We start from the raw sequence: 19,349 nt of genomic DNA on the forward strand, positions 1-19,349 counted from the left end.
CAGAAATACCTTATCCAGTAAGATATAATATTGCCACAATACCTTTCTTAACAAGGCAATGGTCTAGAGGCAGGTGAGGGAAATGGAAAGGACAGGAGAAATTATTCCTGAAATGCCCTGAGATTCCAAAGTAGTCCATTCAAGTTCAGAAAGCAAGAATAAGTATGACTGGCAAAAATTTAACCTAGTAATTAACCTAATCAAAATAACTGTCTACAACTGGGGATTTTCCTCAAACTCTCTGGTGATCCACTTGCTGATCTCTTCAATTATGTGTCCAAATGTTAGTTTCAGTCATTGGTACATATTTGCTTATGTCCTTTAATTAGACCTTTTGGTATTACATCAAAAGGAAGGCCCACTCAATAAACTGTGGTAGGTTTTTTTTATTGGGCCATATAGGGAGTAACAAAAAAGAACAGTGGGAAGAGAAAAGAGGTAAATTATCAACAGATATTTCTCATCCTTAGGAAAGCAAAGTTTTATTGACTAGTTGTCTAATTTAAAATTAATTTTTAAATTAATTTTTTCTAATAGCACTTCTATAAAACACAAATATTCTCTAGTATATTTAATAAATTAAAATATCAAGAAATGTAGATACTGTGGCATTAGAAAAAAAATAAAAATTTTTTCTTCAGATTTACAGTATATGGGCTTGTAACATAGCACCCAGCCTTAATGATTAAAAAGGAAATATTACTAATAGATGGAAACTTTGAATACACTGGTAAAAATAAAAATAAATCATTAAAATTGCACAAATGTTATCTGACAAACAAAACTAAAATAAGGAGTTGCCCATGCAGAACAGAAATAATGACTTGCGTATCATACCAAAGGTGAATTCCAAACAGGTATTAAAACAAAATACAAGGGATTCAACATTTACTAGTATATAGTAGATACTTTTAAAACGTTGCCCAAGTCTGATGGAGACTCTGATAATATAAGAACACAGGGGAAGAAAAAACTGTATTTTAATGAGGGCAAATAAGTTATCTGCACTTACCCAGTGTCCCACAATGAGTAAAACCTGCCACTCCATGGTGCAATGTAACCTTAAAAGGAAAAATGTAGAGGAAATCAGTCTGCCTTTTAAAAATTGTTTCATCAGTTTTATGTTTACTGATTATGATGAATTAATTTAACGTAATATTTAAAAATTTTCAGTTTTATTTTGTAGATGACAACATATTTCACAGGGCTAGCAGTCAAGATAAAATGTTAGTGATCAAAGAAAAATATCCATTTCCAGAGAAACGAAAGTTGATAGATAAAAACTGCAGGGAGTTTTCCAATTCTCCCTTAAACTTCAAGTTGACTAGTAAAATAAAGCTATGACAGTAAGAAAGCACTGGATAATATTAAAAAGGAGGAGGTGTCTAAATTATCTAATACAGTATGCCAAATTTAGACGAATGACGAAGATGATTTTAATCATTCATTCTATTCTCTCCTGTCAATTCTTCATGATTTTATGAGCTAGGCTGGTACATTAACTTAACAGATGGAATATCTTTAGAAAGAATTTGACTTGTTCTAGGGACTAGTGAAGTCAGGATCAGAAAGTAACACTGACTAGTAGACTGTTTAAAAATAGGACAGAGAAGTACCCACCCAAGAGGGCAAGCATGCAGTAGGTTAACATTGGAAGCTTTGAATTTTATACAGTTTGGACCTATTCATCTATCAAGAGGACACCTGAAAGTGGATTTACCAGATGTTGAAGCAGCAAAATTAAGATACTGTTTTAAAAAAAACCAATCATAATTTGTAGTGCTATGCAGATTTTAGTACCTTTGACTATTATTTTCATATTGTTTGTACAGAATACAACCGTAGTATTTGACCCTCTGGGATAAATGGAACATGTACAAAATTTGTAAAATAACCTTTTTGAATAAACTAGAGACAAGATTCACATCCTACAGGTGCTGACACCTACCTGTGTAAGTCAAATAGATGACACTAAGGAACACAGCACCTGCAGCTACTGATACACCCAAAAAGAAAAGGGTCTGGAACTCTTGTTTTGTTAATCGGTCTCTCAGATACTGCAAGAAAGCATAAGCTTGCAGCAATGCAAAGACACCTAAAGGAAAAGGTCATATAAGAGATTCTTAGAACACCTTGTACCATTCATAACAAAGACTAGTTATTTCATCTAACCAACATTTTCTTTATCAAATGACAACCAATTAATACACCCCCAAAACTGTTACACATTTTTTTAATGATCAGACTCCATATATATGGACCAAGGAAGAAAAATCTCATTTCAATAACCAGAGCCTATTTAGCACATTAAATTCCTCCCTTTGTCCCACATTTTAGTGACATATTTTCTAGGGGGCAAACATAGAAATGTCATTAAAAACAATCCTAAGATTTACTGAAGGAAGAAATTACTTGGATACAGTGAATCTTGATACAAGAGTTATCATTTATAGTTGAGGGAAAGATGTGACCTTAATTACACACTTATATAAGATTCTAAATCAGTAGATATAAGGGTATGTGCTAAGATAAACAAAATTAAAGCGTAACAGTGAAAAGTACTTATTGGCAAAATGTGCAAAACACAATATAAAACACTAGGTGTAAAACTAAACAATGACATGAAAACCCTAACCCATCTGGGATATTGATTTTTCTTTTAAAAAAATTTAGTCATATGGGTTATTTTTTTAAAGTTAATTTTAGAAGGATTAAATATGTACTATCAAGGATTTAGATTTCAGGAAATATAATAATGCATATGCATAAAGAATTAGGTGACTGTGTATCTACATAAACATTGCTATATACAATTGTACACTCAAAGTAAATATATATTTCTCTCTCAAACTACTACTTGGTAATTTTATAACATCACATTAGAAATGTAAGTAAAAGTATTTCACAGATTTGATATGCTATATAATAGTTAAGTTGTGAGTTCTTAACTTCTTGGGTTTGTTCCCCACCTTGACCCCAAAGATTCTCAATGAGAATCTCACTGATGATAAAAGCTACCGAACACCACCTCAGAAAGTAAAATATATTGTATTTATAAAATGTTACAAATAAAATACCCACAGCCTTCATATGGGATATGGACCTCCCATTGAGCAGCTCTGATAGTTTTATTCACAGATCCCCCATTATCATTAATTGTGACCCAAGTTAATAACGGCAAAGAACTCTGCTTATTTGGAAAATTGTATGACTTTCTAATCAATAAAAACCATTAATTCCAGTTAGTAGATATAGATGAAATATTTTAGTAAGAGGTAATGAACATAAAAATGAAATGTTCCATTTAAATTTGTGGAAATGGAAACTCAATGGTACAGTAACTAGTGTACAAATACTGTTTAATATTAGTTTATACAAGGCAAATACTATTTAGTGCTTGCAAATAACATGAATTGTGCAAAAAGAGATGTTTTGCCTTTTCAAAACATCAGTGGCTGGGGAGATAGGCACTTCTGGGAACACAATAGCAGAATGTCTCAATAAAACTATGATATTTTTATTTTATAGTGATGTTTGATGAAAATTAAAAACAAAGAAAACACTTCATTCCTTGAAGACTGGCTAGCCACACATTCATATATCCTTTAGAAAATGAACAATAAATATTTTCTCATACCTGCAGCTGCCATGTGCTCACTTGTTCTGATTGGCTGGAATCCCACAAAGGGTATCTGCATGGATAATATTAAACCCACAATGTAGAAAGTGCTATATGCTAAAAAGACAAAATGGGAAACAAGATAATTTACCACTGTCACTAAGAACTTCAAACATAAATGTGTACATAACTCATTTCTTTTTAGCAAAGTTTTAACTGAACTTATTTTAAGAATAGAATCTTGAAGTGACTGTTCTATTTGATGGCTGATCATGAAAATTCTTTCTGCCAATTTATTTTAAGTACTTCATTTTACAAACTATCATTAAGAACAGTTTAGGTTACTGGTGCTGCTTTCCTCTCCTCCAAATGGAATCAAGCTTTTTTCAATCTATCAATAATCAATGACACAACCCAAGAAGCTACATAATATATAAATAAGTAAACACTATTCCTATGGCCAATAATCCAAAGTATGCATGACCTAATGAATACTTATCATCATCATCATATATGAATAGTTGCTACTGTCTCAAAAGCTCAAGTATTTCACATGTTAAAAAAATCCTCACCCGAGGATATGCTGAGAGAGAGAGAGAGAGAGAGAGAGAGAGAGAGAAACATCAATGTGAAAAAGATATAGCAATCAGTTGCCTCTCATATGAGCCCTGACAAGGGATTAGACCCACAACCTAGGTATGTGGCCCGACGGAGAATCAAACTGTAAACCTTTTGGTATGTGGCAGGACACTCCAACCGAGACCCACCCAGTGAGGGCTCACACTTTTTAAATAGTCTCCTACTACTCTTTTACAGTACTTAGCAGTTAAAAAAAACAAACAAAAAAACAAAACACTAAAAAAAAACCCAACCTCCATCAACCAAGTTCTTTGTGATTAAAGAAGAAAAGGACTTTGCACACAGAAGTCCTGCAATACAACAGACTAGTTACTGAATTTATTAGGGTCTAATAAAGGAAACCTGTTTGCTCTTGGCAATAAGTATATTATAATATTCTTGGCTGATATCAACCTAAAAGTATAGGCAAATTGGGGAGGGGATACAATTTGTAAAATAGACCTGTTTTGGATTTAGGTGTTCACAGTCACTATTCGATAAGTTAATTAGAAAGAAAGTATTTAAAATCACTGCAATAAAAAATTACTTAGAAATGAAAATGAAACCCATCTGAAATAAGTTAATGTGAAATTTATTCCACTTATAAAGCTTATTTAGGTCATTTTGTGAAGCAGTCAATACTTAGTTGTTGGCAAATACAGTACTCTATTAAAAAAAACCTGAGGGTATATTTAGGAAGAGAACTGTTATAGCACGTATATCCATATGCTACACAGCATATTGCATATACTTTTCCTTCACCAAACTTACTTGAGAAAGTAAGTTTATCTGCTTTTTAAAAGAAACTCATCCATAGAAGGTAAGTTATGGGCTCATGGTTCAAATGTTAGGTTGCCTCCCAAGCTGTCTGTTAAGAGATGATTAGTGTTAGGAAAGGATAAGAAGCTCAAGTAAATTTAACAGAAATGACCAAAGTATGTGAATAAAGTTTCTGATGATCTGAAGCTAGTGGGGAACTGGTTGTCTAGGAGACTGCAGAAGTAATCCACCCAATAATGTACTTTTCAGATATATTAATGATGAAATGGAGTTACCCTCAATGAGGTAAGTGAACACAAATGCAATAAAAGTTAATAGCCTGGCCAGTGTGGATCAGTGGTTGAGCGTCAACCCATGAACCAAGAGGTCACTGGTTTGATTCCTGGTCAGGGCACATGGCCGGGTTGCAGGCTCGATTCCTGGTGGTGGTGGTGTGGGGCGTGCAGGAGGCAGCTGATTGATGATGTTTCTCTCTCACCAATGTTTCTATATCCCTCTATCTCTTTCCCTTCCTCTTTAAAAATAAATAAAAAACATTAAAAAAAGAGTTAAGTAAATAAGAATTTCTATGTCACATGATTTGAACTGTTAGCCTATTTGGTTGCTGGGTTTTCTAATATCAATATGTTTCTTTTACAAATCTGTCTTTTGTAGATGTCCTAACAAAGAGTTACAGAGGCAGAATCGGGGGGGGGGGGGGGGGGGGGGGGGCTGGTGGTGTATGAGAGCAAGGTCATTATTTGATGTTGAATAACTGCATAACAACAAAAGTTTCAGTTTATAGATTCCCCCTAACAATAACCTAAGATTCTACGATCAACAGGCCCTTTAAACAACAAGAGCTGAGAAATCAAAGCCCAGACAAATAATGAACACACAAAAACACTAGAACGGCCAGGCTGGAGAAAACCTTATGCCACTTACGTGTTTTAATTATAGTTAAACCCACTTACACCCAAATACCACACTCACCTCTGAGGCTTGATTTCTCTTTTTCATAAACATAAATGAGCATTAGATATTATAACACTGTCATGAAATTTGGAATAAATGTGATAAATGGCACATGTTGAACAAAAAAGTAAAGACTTTTTAAAAAACTGAGGTGAAATACATACATAATCATTTTAAAGTGACCAATTCAGGGCATTTAGTACCTCCACAATGTTGTGCAACTACCACCTCTCTGCAGTCCCAACACACTTATTTCATCACCCCAAAAGGAAAGCTCATACTCATTAGGCAGTTGCTCCTCCTCCTTGGTCCAGCCCAAGGCAAACACAAATCTGCATCTTTCTCTCAGGATTTCTGACTTGTTCTTAATTGCAAAGGTAATGGTTCTTTTTGTTGTTAACAAAATGCAGTAGAAAGTGAAAGCCTTTAGTCCATTTACTTCCAAGTCACATTTCCCAGAAATAATCACTAAAAGGTATAGTGGGCACACAAACACAAATTCATACTCTCTCTCTTCAGGTAGAAGTCTATTGTGCTTGGCAGTGCAAAAATCTCAGCAATCACTTGCTTGGAAACTACTGATGAAATTTCTTCAAGTATTTGCTCAAGTTCATTTCTAGGCATATTCAAAAAGAAAAAAATAAGCCTGATAATATTTCTCAATTTAGTGGTTTTATGCAAGTTTGCAGAGACACTTATTGTTATTAGTAAAGAAGAAAACACTTCACACAGAAGCAGATGCACTAGGGTTCAAGTTAATAATAAGAGTGATGGAGATGAGTTCAAGGAAGAGAAATTCAATCTCAGGAAACACAAAAAGGCTGGAGGGCAGGTACTTTAATTTGTATTACTTTGTAAACACAGGTTAATGCCAAATAAAGCTGTCCTAATAGGAACAGACAGGTTCTCAACAACATTTTACCTTTAAATAACCCTCTATACAAATAAGCCTCATTTATATCTACTTTATATTCACCAATGATACAAAGCTGATGTGATATATGCAATAATCCAAATATAACCATTTTCTTTTAAGAGAAACTAGATTTTGTATTTTTTTTGGATCACTGATCCTGAGATGTTTACATAGGGGAAGATATATTCTATCTCATAGCATTCTCTAATACACAGTAAGTATTTCCATTAAATAAAACTGAGGATTGTTTGCTATATAAAATATCACAAACTTGAATCTGTAAAATTAGATACACGTCTCTAAACTTCAATTTAAATCCCATTTACAATCCATGTTTTAAAACACAGAAACTAAGAATTAGACATACTGAAAGAAATAGCGAATTAACTCTCAATTCTTAAATATAAACACAATATCCACTGCAGTGAAAACATGTTTTTACCTAGGCTTTGTCCTATAGCATCTAACAGTGTGTTAAAAAATTACCCCTATAATTCATTCAAATATTAACTTTATGTCTATTATGGTCAAGACAGTCTAAAATTACAAAATCCTATTAAGAGCAATCCTATCCTCTAAGAGGTATCTGAGAAAATCAGAACTACACAAATAACCACAATACAGTAAAGGAAGTACATGTGAGATTGGTGAAAAAAAAAAAACCCTGGTCCTATAAAAACTTAAAAGGAAGGTGAGATCATCTCTTCTGGACATGAGGATTGACAAGGCACTAGACACCATCAGTACCATTTTTGCTACTGTTTTCAGAAGGCCTCAACAACACAAACCCATAGCAATAGCAATAGTAATCATTCCTTACCAATTCCTCCTACAAACTCTATAATAAACTTGACCAAACTACTATCCACATCTATTACAACTTTCTATGTATCCATGTTAACTGACTTTTCTTACCCTTTAAACCAGAAGAATAAAGCTTTCCATCAAAGTATTGAGTTCTATGGAAATGCACAACACCAGTAACATTGTAAATCATTTATTACATCATGAAAATGTTACCACACTGCCATCCTGTGGAAGCACAGTTACTGGCATTCACTACTGAAGATCATACTTCTAAGGTTTTAGAGTAATTCCAGAAAAAATTACCATTAAAAAGATATATATACAAGGTCTATTATTTTTAACCACCACCACCACCACCCACCAATAAACCTTTGATTTGGGACAAATAGTAATCTTCTAAACGGAGCCTAAATATCTTTCACCCTTAAAGAATTTTTTTTTTTTTATACAAGGGTATAGGGTGGGACCAGATTGATACAGAAAAAAAATAAACCATTGCCCTTGACTTAAAGTACACAAAGGAGTTGTTCTATAAGATAAAAGGCACCAAAAGGTCTAATTCAAGTTCCTTTGAAATTTTAAGTTTTCAAAAAGCTCCTGATGGTCCCCAAACTAACATGTGTGCCTTTCTCTGTAACAAGGCATTACAACTCATGATGTCTAATGCATCTCCTCCTCTGGCTATTTGCCGTCTATCAATCCTTTTTTATCTAAATATTTCTGCTCACGAGGAGAAATAACTATAGACAAAGGATGTTATATGTTAAAATCAGAGGACAAACTGTATATGCAAACACTTGGTAATGCTTCCATATTTTTCAGAACCATTTAGTTAGGTTAAATTTAACTTAAATCCTGATATATTTATGATGAAGGAAGAGAAACAACTATTCTGTGCTATCACTTTCCATCCATTTAAAAGTAAGCTCTATGAAAGAGTATTAAAAACATCTAAAATACTCTTAATTACATGAGTGGAGTTAAGAGTGAAAAGAAACGAGGAGGATGGTGTAGAGAATCTGAGCACTATGAAATTATGAGACACCGATATAACTTTATACATGTATATAACATCCCTACACCATTTTTTTTCTCTTCCCTCTGAAAAGAACAACTCTCAAGAGCCAACCAAAGCAGTATTAATTGAATGCTTTTCTAAAACTACCAGAGAATTCCTACTCTGCAAATGAGGGTCTCTTCTCAATTCTCATCCTACTAGATCTTAGTGCTAACACTCTCAGGGAGCTGGACACTGCTCATGTTTTAAACTTCTATGAGACTTCCATCTGACCTCTTTAACAATGTTCTTTATTTTTACTTCTTTGGCTCTTCCCCCTCTTCCTGATTCATGGGCATTTCACAAAAGTGGTCTTTTCTCCACTCTATTCCCCTGACAATTAAATTTTCAGGACTCCCAATTTTTAAAATTAAACATATAAAAATCTTACTTGCTCCCCTAAAACCAACCATTTAACTTAAAACATTTTTTCCTTCTGTACTTCCAAAAGAAAAAAAGCTGAAAAGTATAGTTTAATCTATTATCCTCCTTTCTGGATCCAAACAACTGGTTGTGATGTTTTCAGGATAAAGAGATCTCATAGGTTGATGTATTTCAACAGTGAGATATTTATTTATATGCTAGGCACATAGTTACAGTGATTTTTAGCATAATGGGCTGTAGAGCCAAAAATCTAGCTTCAGGCTTTAGCTCCATTACTAGCTACAAGATCTTCAGCAAATTATGTCTTCTTGTTTCCTCATCTGTAAACAAAGGCAGTAACAATACCTACCCTCACAGTGTGGTTATGAAGATTAATGAGTTAAATACATGTAAAGAACTTAGGACAGTTTGTGGTAAATTATAAGAATTAGCTATATATTAATTATGCCAGTGGTTACTGTTATATGTTGAAATGGTTAAAATATACTATCAATTTTTTATAATTGATATAATTCATACTCTATAAAATAATACCATTGAGTCATTTATATTATATTCACAAAGTTGTATAACTAACACCACTATTTATTTCCAAAACATTTCCTCATCCGATAAAGAAATCCCATATCCGTTCAGTCATTCCTCCACTCCCAAAAGCCCCTGGTAACCACTAAATCTACTTTCTCTCTCTGGATTTGCCTATTCTGGACATTTCATACAAAAAGAATCCTACAATACAGGCCTGGATTATTTTACATAGCCTAATGTTTTCAAGGCTTACAATGTAGCATGTATCAGTGCTCCATTCCTTTTTATGACAGAAAAATATTCCATTGTATACCACACCTTATCTATTCATCAATTGATGAACATTCGGGCTGTCTTCACTTTCTGGCTATTATGAATAATGAATGCTGCTATGAACACTAGTGTACAAGTTTCTGTGTGAATATATATTTTCAATTCTCTTGGGTACACACCTAGTAGTGGAATTACTGGATCATATGGTAATTTTGTGATTAAGTTTTTGAGGAACTGCCAAACTACTATGTTTTTTAACCATGCTAACAATCTTTATATCTTTGTTACTGTTTTCCAAAAACATTATTATAATGATTGTATTATTTTACTAAGACAATGGTTGTTTTATTACAACTACTGATTACTTCAACCCATAAGGGTTTTCTGTCTATATCACAGAAAATTAGCTCTAAGATTTGAGACACCATCTATCACTAAGCATCTAATTCAACAATGTTCTAAAAACTGTAGTCTAAATAAAGATATGCTGTGGTCTGAATGTTTGTGCCCCCCATTCATATGTTGAAAATCTAATGTCCAAGGTAATGGTATCAGAAGGTGGGAGGTGATTAGGTCATGAGGGCTCTAGGGATTAGCACCCTTTTACAAGAGGCCCCTAGAGAGCTAGCACATCCTTTCCACCATGTGAAGAAAAAGCAAAGCAAGGTGTCAGCTATGTGCCAGGAAAAAAGGCCTCACAAGAACGTGGCCATTCTGGTGCCTCAATCTTAGACTTTCCAACCTCCAGACTGTGAAAAATACATTTCTGTTGTTTATAAGCTACGTAGTCTGTGGTATTTTATTATGGCAGTCCAAATGAACTAATATTACACAGAAAGGTCTTTCTAAAGTTTAAATTGTTTACTTTGAGAATGCTCAATCTTTTCTAGTGAGTAAGTAGAATTTGAATAATATGTATATGTAAATGATTTTCATAACAGAATTGCCCACTCCCCCCAATTTTAGAAAAAAAGCTGACAAATACTAAATCTAGACTAATTTCTATAAAAGCTCATCAAGAAGTTGGTAACAACACACTTAGGTAAAAATGCCTAATCCTCCTTATAAATACAAAAAGCAAAATAAACATAAAATTATTTTTACCTTTTCATGGGTAATACTGGCCTAACAAAAATGTGTGTTCAATGAAAATAATCTATTATGAAATACCTCTTAGAAGTTGACAGATTTCAAAAGTCAAATCACTTACCTATGTAGACTCTTTTGCTGTATCTCTGCATCAGTAATAACACAAATACATGCAGTGGAATAAGGTTGATAATAAACACATAACCACCCCAAGCAGAGACCTATGGGTAAATAAGTTAAATAATTTATGTTTGCTTTTTTGAAAGAGAGAAGTTTTGTCATGATAATCTAAGCATACAATAAGCAAGTATATTTAGCAATTTTGAGAGATGCTTAAAATATTGATTTATATAACCCACAAATAACCTACTTCTCCTTATTTTTATTAATAATAAAATAACACAATGCTTTAAATCAAATATGCTTTCCTACATTCCCTGGAGAAATGGTCAAATTAAACTTAACAACAATGTTGAGGCCCAGCCGGGTGTGGCTCAGCGGTTTAGCATCGACCTAGGATCCAGGCAATCAGGGTTCGATTCCCGGTCAGGGCACCTGCCTGGGCTGCGGGCTCGATCCCAGTCCAGGGCGTGCAGGAAGCAGCTGATCAATGACTCTCTCATCATTGATGTTTCTACCTCTCTCTCTCCCCCTCTCCTTTCCTCTCTCTGAAATCAATAAAGATATATTAAAAAAAAAAAAAAAAGAAAAGAATGTTGAGAGCACTATAACTTGTGAATTGAAAGTAAAAGACTGTCACAAAGGGGACTTTTAGGATATAGATCATAAATATTTAGAAGAAAAAAAACAGCATTTATTTCCCCCATTTTGGGGTGATAAATATCTTGCAAGAAACTTTACTGAGAATATAAACAATGAATGTTAGCAGCAGTTCACAACTCAACGAAAAGGAATACTCACATAATCTGGATGTGCTTTGAATCTTCAAAATAAAGGTGCTGCTTAGGGTATAAATTATTTCCTATACAAATCAAGATCCCGTTTTGCCCTGGTCAGTTTTGCTCAGTGGTTAGAGCATCAGCCCACAGACTGAAGGGTTCCGAGTTCGATTCTGACCAAGAGCACGTATCTCTGTTGCAGGCTTTATCCCCGGCCCTGGTCAGGGCATGTGTGGGAGGCAACCAATCAATGAGTCTCTCTTACATCAATGTTTCTCTCTCTCTCTCTCCCCCACTTCCACTCTCTCTGAGAAGCAATGGAAAAAATATCTACGGGTGAGGATTAAAAAAAAAGACCCCGTTTTAATGTTTAGCCTGTATTACAAAGTTAGAATAATGCTATTTAATCAGAGTAATTGAGTATGTTCTAGTGTAAATTAATAAATATTCTAAAGATAATGTTTATTCTCAACCAATAGAATTCATTTTTTAAGTACATTCAGTAACAGGAATTAGGGTCTTATCAAGATCAAAATTTTTTGATGTGCTCTAATAATTAAAAGTTTGAAAAAGCCATTTATAGCAATAGATACCTTAAGAGGCTATACGTTAACATATATTTAACAGTGCTGTTCCTGTCTACAATATTTCAAAACCACTTGTAAGGAACTGTCTTCAGTTTACAATGCATACAAAAACATCACTTTGCTTCAGTTACATGCTACTTTTTTTCAGCAAAAACAATGTTGCTCTGATTGAGCACCTAACCTAAGGACTCTTGATTATTTCCAAAATCTAAGTCTAAACTAGAAAGAGAATGGGTTTACTTTTACTGAGTACAACTGCACAGAATGTGTCCCAGGCTTTAACCACTTTTAAAGGGGCATAGATAATTTGGATGCACAAATACCGTGACAATTGTTTAAAAACAGACAAATAAGGTACCTAGTTTTCTCATTAATCTTCAGCACACAACTACTAAACAGGCTGTGGTGTGAAAAAGAAAGGCAGGAGAATGAAGAGATAATAACGAACCCCAATCTTAAACAATCTGTTGAAAAAAATGTGTAGGTAGTCTACAGGTTAACCTAGTGGATGTGATCATTATTTAGGTTAAGCTGTATATTTAAAAAGAAAAACTTTCATTTCACTTGCTGCAAATATTATATTTGAGAGGTTGAGTATTAGCCCTCCCCACTAAAGCAAAAGTCCATATGGACTCTGGTGATAGGGGTAAGGAAGAGAATGGGAATAATGAAAGAGTATACATTAAACAAAATTAAGATCCTAAAGATTTCAGGAGAAACAAAGTGGAGAACTAGCCCTGGATGCGAAGGAAATGAAGAAGTAAAACTGGTCTAACTGCCAAAAAGCCTTGTTAGACCTCATGTAGTTTCAAATATAGAATCTTACCATATAGAAATACGATAAGCAGCAGCACACTGTCCAAAAAACAGACCCAGTTTTTACAGATTTTACCTAAAAAAAAAAAAAAAGCAAATGATGTAATAAATATGTTAATAAATGCTCCCGCTGAATAAAAAAATGTTACATGTTTAGTAAACTTGTATTATAAAAAGCCAAAGTTAAAGTTATTTAAAAAATGTACTGAGGTTACTCAGATCCACTTAATATAAGACTGGGCAGCAGTCAAGACATTTTAAAAATAACTTTGATTTTATTTCTAGTTATTTAGTTTTCAGTAAAAAGAATCATCTTAAAAGGAACAAATTATATATTTCCATTTGTTATATTTTTATATTAAAATTATTAACAAATTGAAATTTTAAGCTAAAGAATAAAACTGTTCAGTAGCTCTACATTTCCATACGGTTGATTTGATTAACCTTAATCTGTAACTTCTCATTTGAATGTGATCATCTATCTCATATATAATTCTAATTATGAGTATCCATTTTTGAAAACATTTCATCATCTAGAAACTTGCAGATACTATAAATCGGTATTTTCAAGACATCTATATTCCTAAAATAGTTTCTAAACAGCTGAATAATATATCAGTAAAATTCTCAATTACTCTGAACTGGAAGACAACTTGCAGTAAATGAAGGTTAAAAAAGTTGACCAATTTTGTGACTTAAAAAAATTAATCAAAGAAATAATTCCCAGGTAAGAGTTTGTATGTTCACCTGAAAAAGCAAAATATGTTAGCAACTTCAGAAAACTAATTTTTAAATTTCAGAAACACAAGATCTAAATACTCACGCCAAGAACAAAGGGTTGTTTTTTTAAGAAAATCATGTGAGTGTCCTAAAGAAATGTCAGACTTAAGTCCCACTAAAGCAATCCTATTATTGCCATGTGCTGATAAGAAGGTTCAATTTTAACAGTATTCTATAGAGCTCATTTAAAGGAATTCTTTATTTTTAAAATGGGCCTCTACTACTACATTAAAGCAAAGTACAGGTGCCATTCAACCACTAGAGCCCCCTTATCCATGGTTTTGCTTTACAAGGTTTCAATTATCTGAAGTCAACCAGTCTAAAAATATTAAATGGGAAATTCCAGAAATAAATAATTTGATGAAAAATTCATAAGTTTTAAATCTAGTGCCATTCAGAACAGTGCTGAAATCCTGTGCCATCCCCCTCTGTTCTGTACAGACATGAATCATTCCTTTGTCCAGTGTCTCCATGCTGTATACACTATATGCTCATTAGTCACTTAGTAGCCGTCTTGGTTATTAGATCATTGCAGTGCTTATGTTCATGTAACCCTTATTTTACTTAGTAAAGGCCTCAAAGCATGAGATTAATCATGCTGGCAATTCTTATATGCCAAAGGGAAGCTGTAAAGTGCTTTCTTTAAGTGAAAAGGTAGAAGTCCTCGACTTAATAAGGAAAGGGAAAAAACCATAAGCTGAGGTTGCTAAGATCTACAGTAAAAACAAATATTCTATCTATGAAATTGTGAAGAAGGAAAAAGAAATTTGTGCTTGTTTTGTTGTTGCACCTCAAACAACAATGGTCACAGCCACAGTGCATGATAAGTGCTTAGTTAAGATGGAAAAGGTTATAAACGTATGTACGGAAAATTTTTGGAAAATTTTCAGTAATTAAAATTTTGAGAGACCACATTTACATAACTTTTATTACAATATATTATTGTAATTGTACCATTTTATCATTATTAATCTCTTACTGTGTCTAATTTATGAACCAAATGTTACCATAGGTATGTATGTATAGAAAAAGGCATAGTACCTATAGGGTTTGGTACCACCCACCATTTCAGGCATCCACTGGGAGTCTTAAGACATGTCTCCTGTGTAAGGGAGGATGACTACTGTCATCAAGACAGTATGGTATTAGTGAAAGAACAAAGATCAATGGAACAGAACAGAGAGCCCACAAGCAGACCCACACAAGTATAGTCAATGATCTTTTGACAAAGGTGCAAAGGCAATTCAACAGAGAAAAGATAGTCTTTTCAACAACTGGACACCTACATGCAAAGAAGTGAATCTGAACACAGACACCATCGTACCCCTCACAAAAATTAAAGCAAAATGGATCATTGACCTAAATGTAAAACACAAAACTATAAAACTTTTAGAAAACACCATAGGAGAAAATCTGGGTATCCTTGGTCTGGTAATGTGTGCCTTTTTTGTTGTTGTTAAGATATACCACCAAAAGTATGATCCATGAAAAATAAATTGATAACTGGGACCTATTAGAGTAGATAGATAATATTTCCATTATCACACAAAATTCTATTGGAAAGCATACCTCTAAGATCTACAAACATGATGTGTTCAGGTTTACAGTATTAAAAGACCTAAAATCTGCTTGTGCTTAGAATGCAGAAAGCTGAAAAGGTCATTTTCACCATGAGAAAAAAAATCATCTAAAAAATAAGTTTTCTTAAGCTTACCAGAAAGCTAAAGTTATAAGGCAAACATAAGCAAGTGCTAGAATAGCTAAGGATCTAGACACAAGGGGAGTTAGCACTCACAAGCTCTTCTCCACGGGCCTCCACCAGGTTGTCATATTGTTAAGATGACAATTCTCCCCAAACTCATCTATAGATAATGTATTCCCAATAAAAATTCCAGTTGGCTTTTTGGGCAGATGTTGATAAGCCAATTCTAAAATTTATATAAAGCAAAGGACTAGGAAGAGTCAAAACAAGTCTGAAAAAGAGGAACAAAGTTGAATTACTCATGCTACCTGATTTCAAGTGTCTTTATAAACTAATAAACACAACTTAGTGTATTCTCATAAGGATAGATACTTAACAGATCAACACAGAGAAGAATTCCCAAACAGACCCAATGTATATTGACAACTGATCTTAAGGCTAACAAGGCAAATAATTCAGTGGAGAAAGAATTGTCTTTTCAACAATGGTGTTGGATCAACAGGACATCCAAATCCAAAGAAAGAGAACCTCAGCCCTTTTCTTGCACCACAGGCCATAATCAACTCAAAATGGATCACAGATCTTAACGTAAAACCTAAAACTATTCAATTTCTAGAAGTAAACATGAGAAAATGTTTGTGGTCTTGGGGTATGCACAGACTTCTGACAACACACCAAAAGCAAGATCCATAAAAACAAACAAACAAACAAAAGATAAATTGAACGTCATCAAAATTAAAAATTTCTGCTCTTAGAAAGATACCATTAAAAAAAAAGGACAAGTCACAGACTGGGAGAAAATGTTTGCAAAACACACATCTGATAAAGGACTTATTTCCAAAATATACAAAGAACTCTTACAACTCAATAATAAGAAAACAAACATCCCAACCGAAACACAGGCAAAAGGTTTGAACAGATGGAAAATAAGTATATGAAATGATGCTTAATATCAGTCATTGGGGAAAAGCAAATTATAACCATGAAATACTGTTACATACTTACTAGAGTGGCTAAAATTTAAAAATCTGAACATTCCATGCATTGGAGAAGCAAGTAATTGCAACTGCACATATTCTTGGTGGAGGGGATACAAAATGATATAGCTACTTTGGAAAACTGGCAGCTTTTTGTAAAATTAAAAATGTACTATGTAAACCAGCAATCCCACACTTAGGCATTTATCCAAAAGGAATACTAATATATGTCAATATGAAGAATTGTATGCAAATAATTATAGCTGCTTTACTCATAATTGCCAAAAGCTAGAAAACGAAATAACTATATATAGTACATTCATACAACAGAATACTACTCAACAATAAAAAGTAACAGATTAATAAAACATGCAACAACATGGATGACTCCCAGCATATTATGCTAAGCCAAGTAAGCCAGACACAAAGGGTTAACCCTTACTGTTTGATTATGGGGCATTCAGAAAAAGAAACTCCCAAATATATATAGACAGAAATCAAATCTCCAGTTGCAAGGAATATGGGTTAAGGTGAGGATTGATTACAAAGGCACAGAAGAAAACATTAAAAAACAAACAAAAAAACCATTATAGAGGCAAGATGATAAGCACTGCTCCAAGTACTATTTTATCTCTATTAGCTCTGTTTTTGGTGAACAGTAACAACAGAACTAATGACAAACATGAACTCATCACTTTCTGTGTTCTCACGATATTCTATACCTTTACAAACATTAACTTATTTAAATCATATCAGGTAGGTAATAATATTCCATTTTATAATTGATGAAATACACATTAGGGTGGTTTAAACACCCTCAGTGGTAGAGCTATCATTTAAATAAAAAGAAACAGCCCAGCCAGGTGTGGCTCAGTGGTTGAGCGCCGACCTGGGATCCAGGCGATCAGGGTTCGATTCCCGGTCAGGGCACATGCCCTGTTGTGGGCTCGATCAATGACTCTCTCATCATTGATGTTTCCATCTCTCTCTCTCCCTCTCCTTTCCTCTCTCTGAAATCAATAAAGATATATTTAAAAATAAATAAATAAAAATAAAATAAATAAATAAAAAGGAACCAAGCCATGGCAATTTGGCTACAAAGACTGTACTCTTAACCACTAGATCATGATGGAAAAAAGGTTAGAATCTCTATAAAACACAACAAAAAGCCTATCAAAAAATGTCCGTCAACAGTGCCTTGATAATAACGCAATGACACAAAGTGCATCTTTAAAATTTTAAAAACATGCACTTTGTAAAAGAGATTAAGCAGTGGTTTAAAGGCAAACACACCATTCACACAGAAAATTAATAAGGAAATAATGACCTTAAATGTTACATTAGACCAGATGTACTTAACCGATATTTATAGACCATTTCATACAAAAATAGCAGAATACTCATTTTTTTAAGTGCACACGGAACATTCTCCAGGATAGATAAAATATTAGGCCACAAAACAAGCCTCAATAAATTCAAGAAGATTGAAATCATATCAAGTATCTTTCTAACCACAATGGGATGAAACTAGAAATCAACTATAGTAAAAAAAATGGAAAAAACACAAATTTATGGCAAATAAACCACATGCTACAAAACAACCAATGGATCAAAGAAATTAAAAAAGAAATAAAAAACTACTGTTAGACCAATGAAAATGAAAACACATTTCAAAACTTGTGGGATACAGGCAAAAGCATGTTCTAAAAGGGAAGATCATAGCTTCACAGGCCTACCATAAGGAACAAGAAAAATCCCAAATAAGCAATCTAACTTTACATTTAAAGAAACCAGAAAAACAACAAACAAAACCCAAAGTAAAGAGAAGGAAGTAAATAATTAAGATCAGAGCAAAAATAAATGAAACAGATATTTAAAAACACAATAGAAGAAAAAAAAAAATGAAACTCAGAGCTGGTTCTTTGAAAAGATAAATAAAATAAAATAATAAATGAAAGAGAAGTTAAAACCAACACCAAAGAAATATAATCATTAAACTATGAACAATTATATGCCAACAAATTGGATAATCTAGAAGAAATGGATAAATTTCTAAAGCACATACCATTCCAAGAATGAACTAGGAAGAAATACAAAAATCTAAACATACCAATTACTAGCAATGAGACTGAAGCAATAATAAAAAAACTCCCATCAAATAAAAGTGAGAGCCACATGGCTTACAGGTGAATTCTACCAAACATTTAAGAAGATTAGTATCTATCCTTGAAGCCAGCATTACCCTGATTCAAAACCCAGAAAGACATTACAAAAAGAGAAAAATTAAAGGCCAATATTCCTGAAGAACACAGATGCACAAATTCTCAACAAAATATTAGCAAACCAGATCCACAACACATTCAAAGGATTATACACCATACCCAAGCAGGGTTCATCCCAGGGATGCAAGGATGATTCAACATCCATAAATCAACATGATACATCACATGAACAAAATAAAGGATAAAAATCATCTGATCATCTCAACAGATGCAGAAACTATTTGACAAAATTCAACATCTCTTTATGATAAAAACTCTCAACAGATAGGTATATTAGAAAC

At 33.5% G+C, this 19,349-nt stretch overlaps 1 protein-coding gene across 2 annotated transcripts in view; it reads right to left on the reverse strand.

Annotated features, from left to right (window-relative positions):
• Positions 1-19,349, reverse strand: part of STT3B (STT3 oligosaccharyltransferase complex catalytic subunit B) — a 78,312-nt gene that overhangs the window by 27,901 nt on the left and 31,062 nt on the right. For both annotated transcript variants that reach the window (XR_015715696.1, XM_087824900.1), the window contains exons 4-8: positions 13,338-13,403; positions 11,147-11,246; positions 3,638-3,736; positions 1,949-2,095; positions 1,013-1,061 (exon numbers count right to left, since the gene is read on the reverse strand). Coding sequence is in view for 1 of the 2 variants with exons in the window: in XM_087824900.1 (XP_087681026.1) it covers positions 1,013-1,061; positions 1,949-2,095; positions 3,638-3,736; positions 11,147-11,246; positions 13,338-13,403 (461 nt within the window). In the remaining variant the exon portion in view is untranslated. The remainder of the gene's footprint in view (positions 1-1,012; positions 1,062-1,948; positions 2,096-3,637; positions 3,737-11,146; positions 11,247-13,337; positions 13,404-19,349) is intronic.

Source organism: Miniopterus natalensis, chromosome 15 (genome assembly GCF_054644295.1).
Source record: "Miniopterus natalensis isolate mMinNat1 chromosome 15, mMinNat1.hap1, whole genome shotgun sequence".
Taxonomy (NCBI): domain Eukaryota; kingdom Metazoa; phylum Chordata; class Mammalia; order Chiroptera; family Miniopteridae; genus Miniopterus; species Miniopterus natalensis.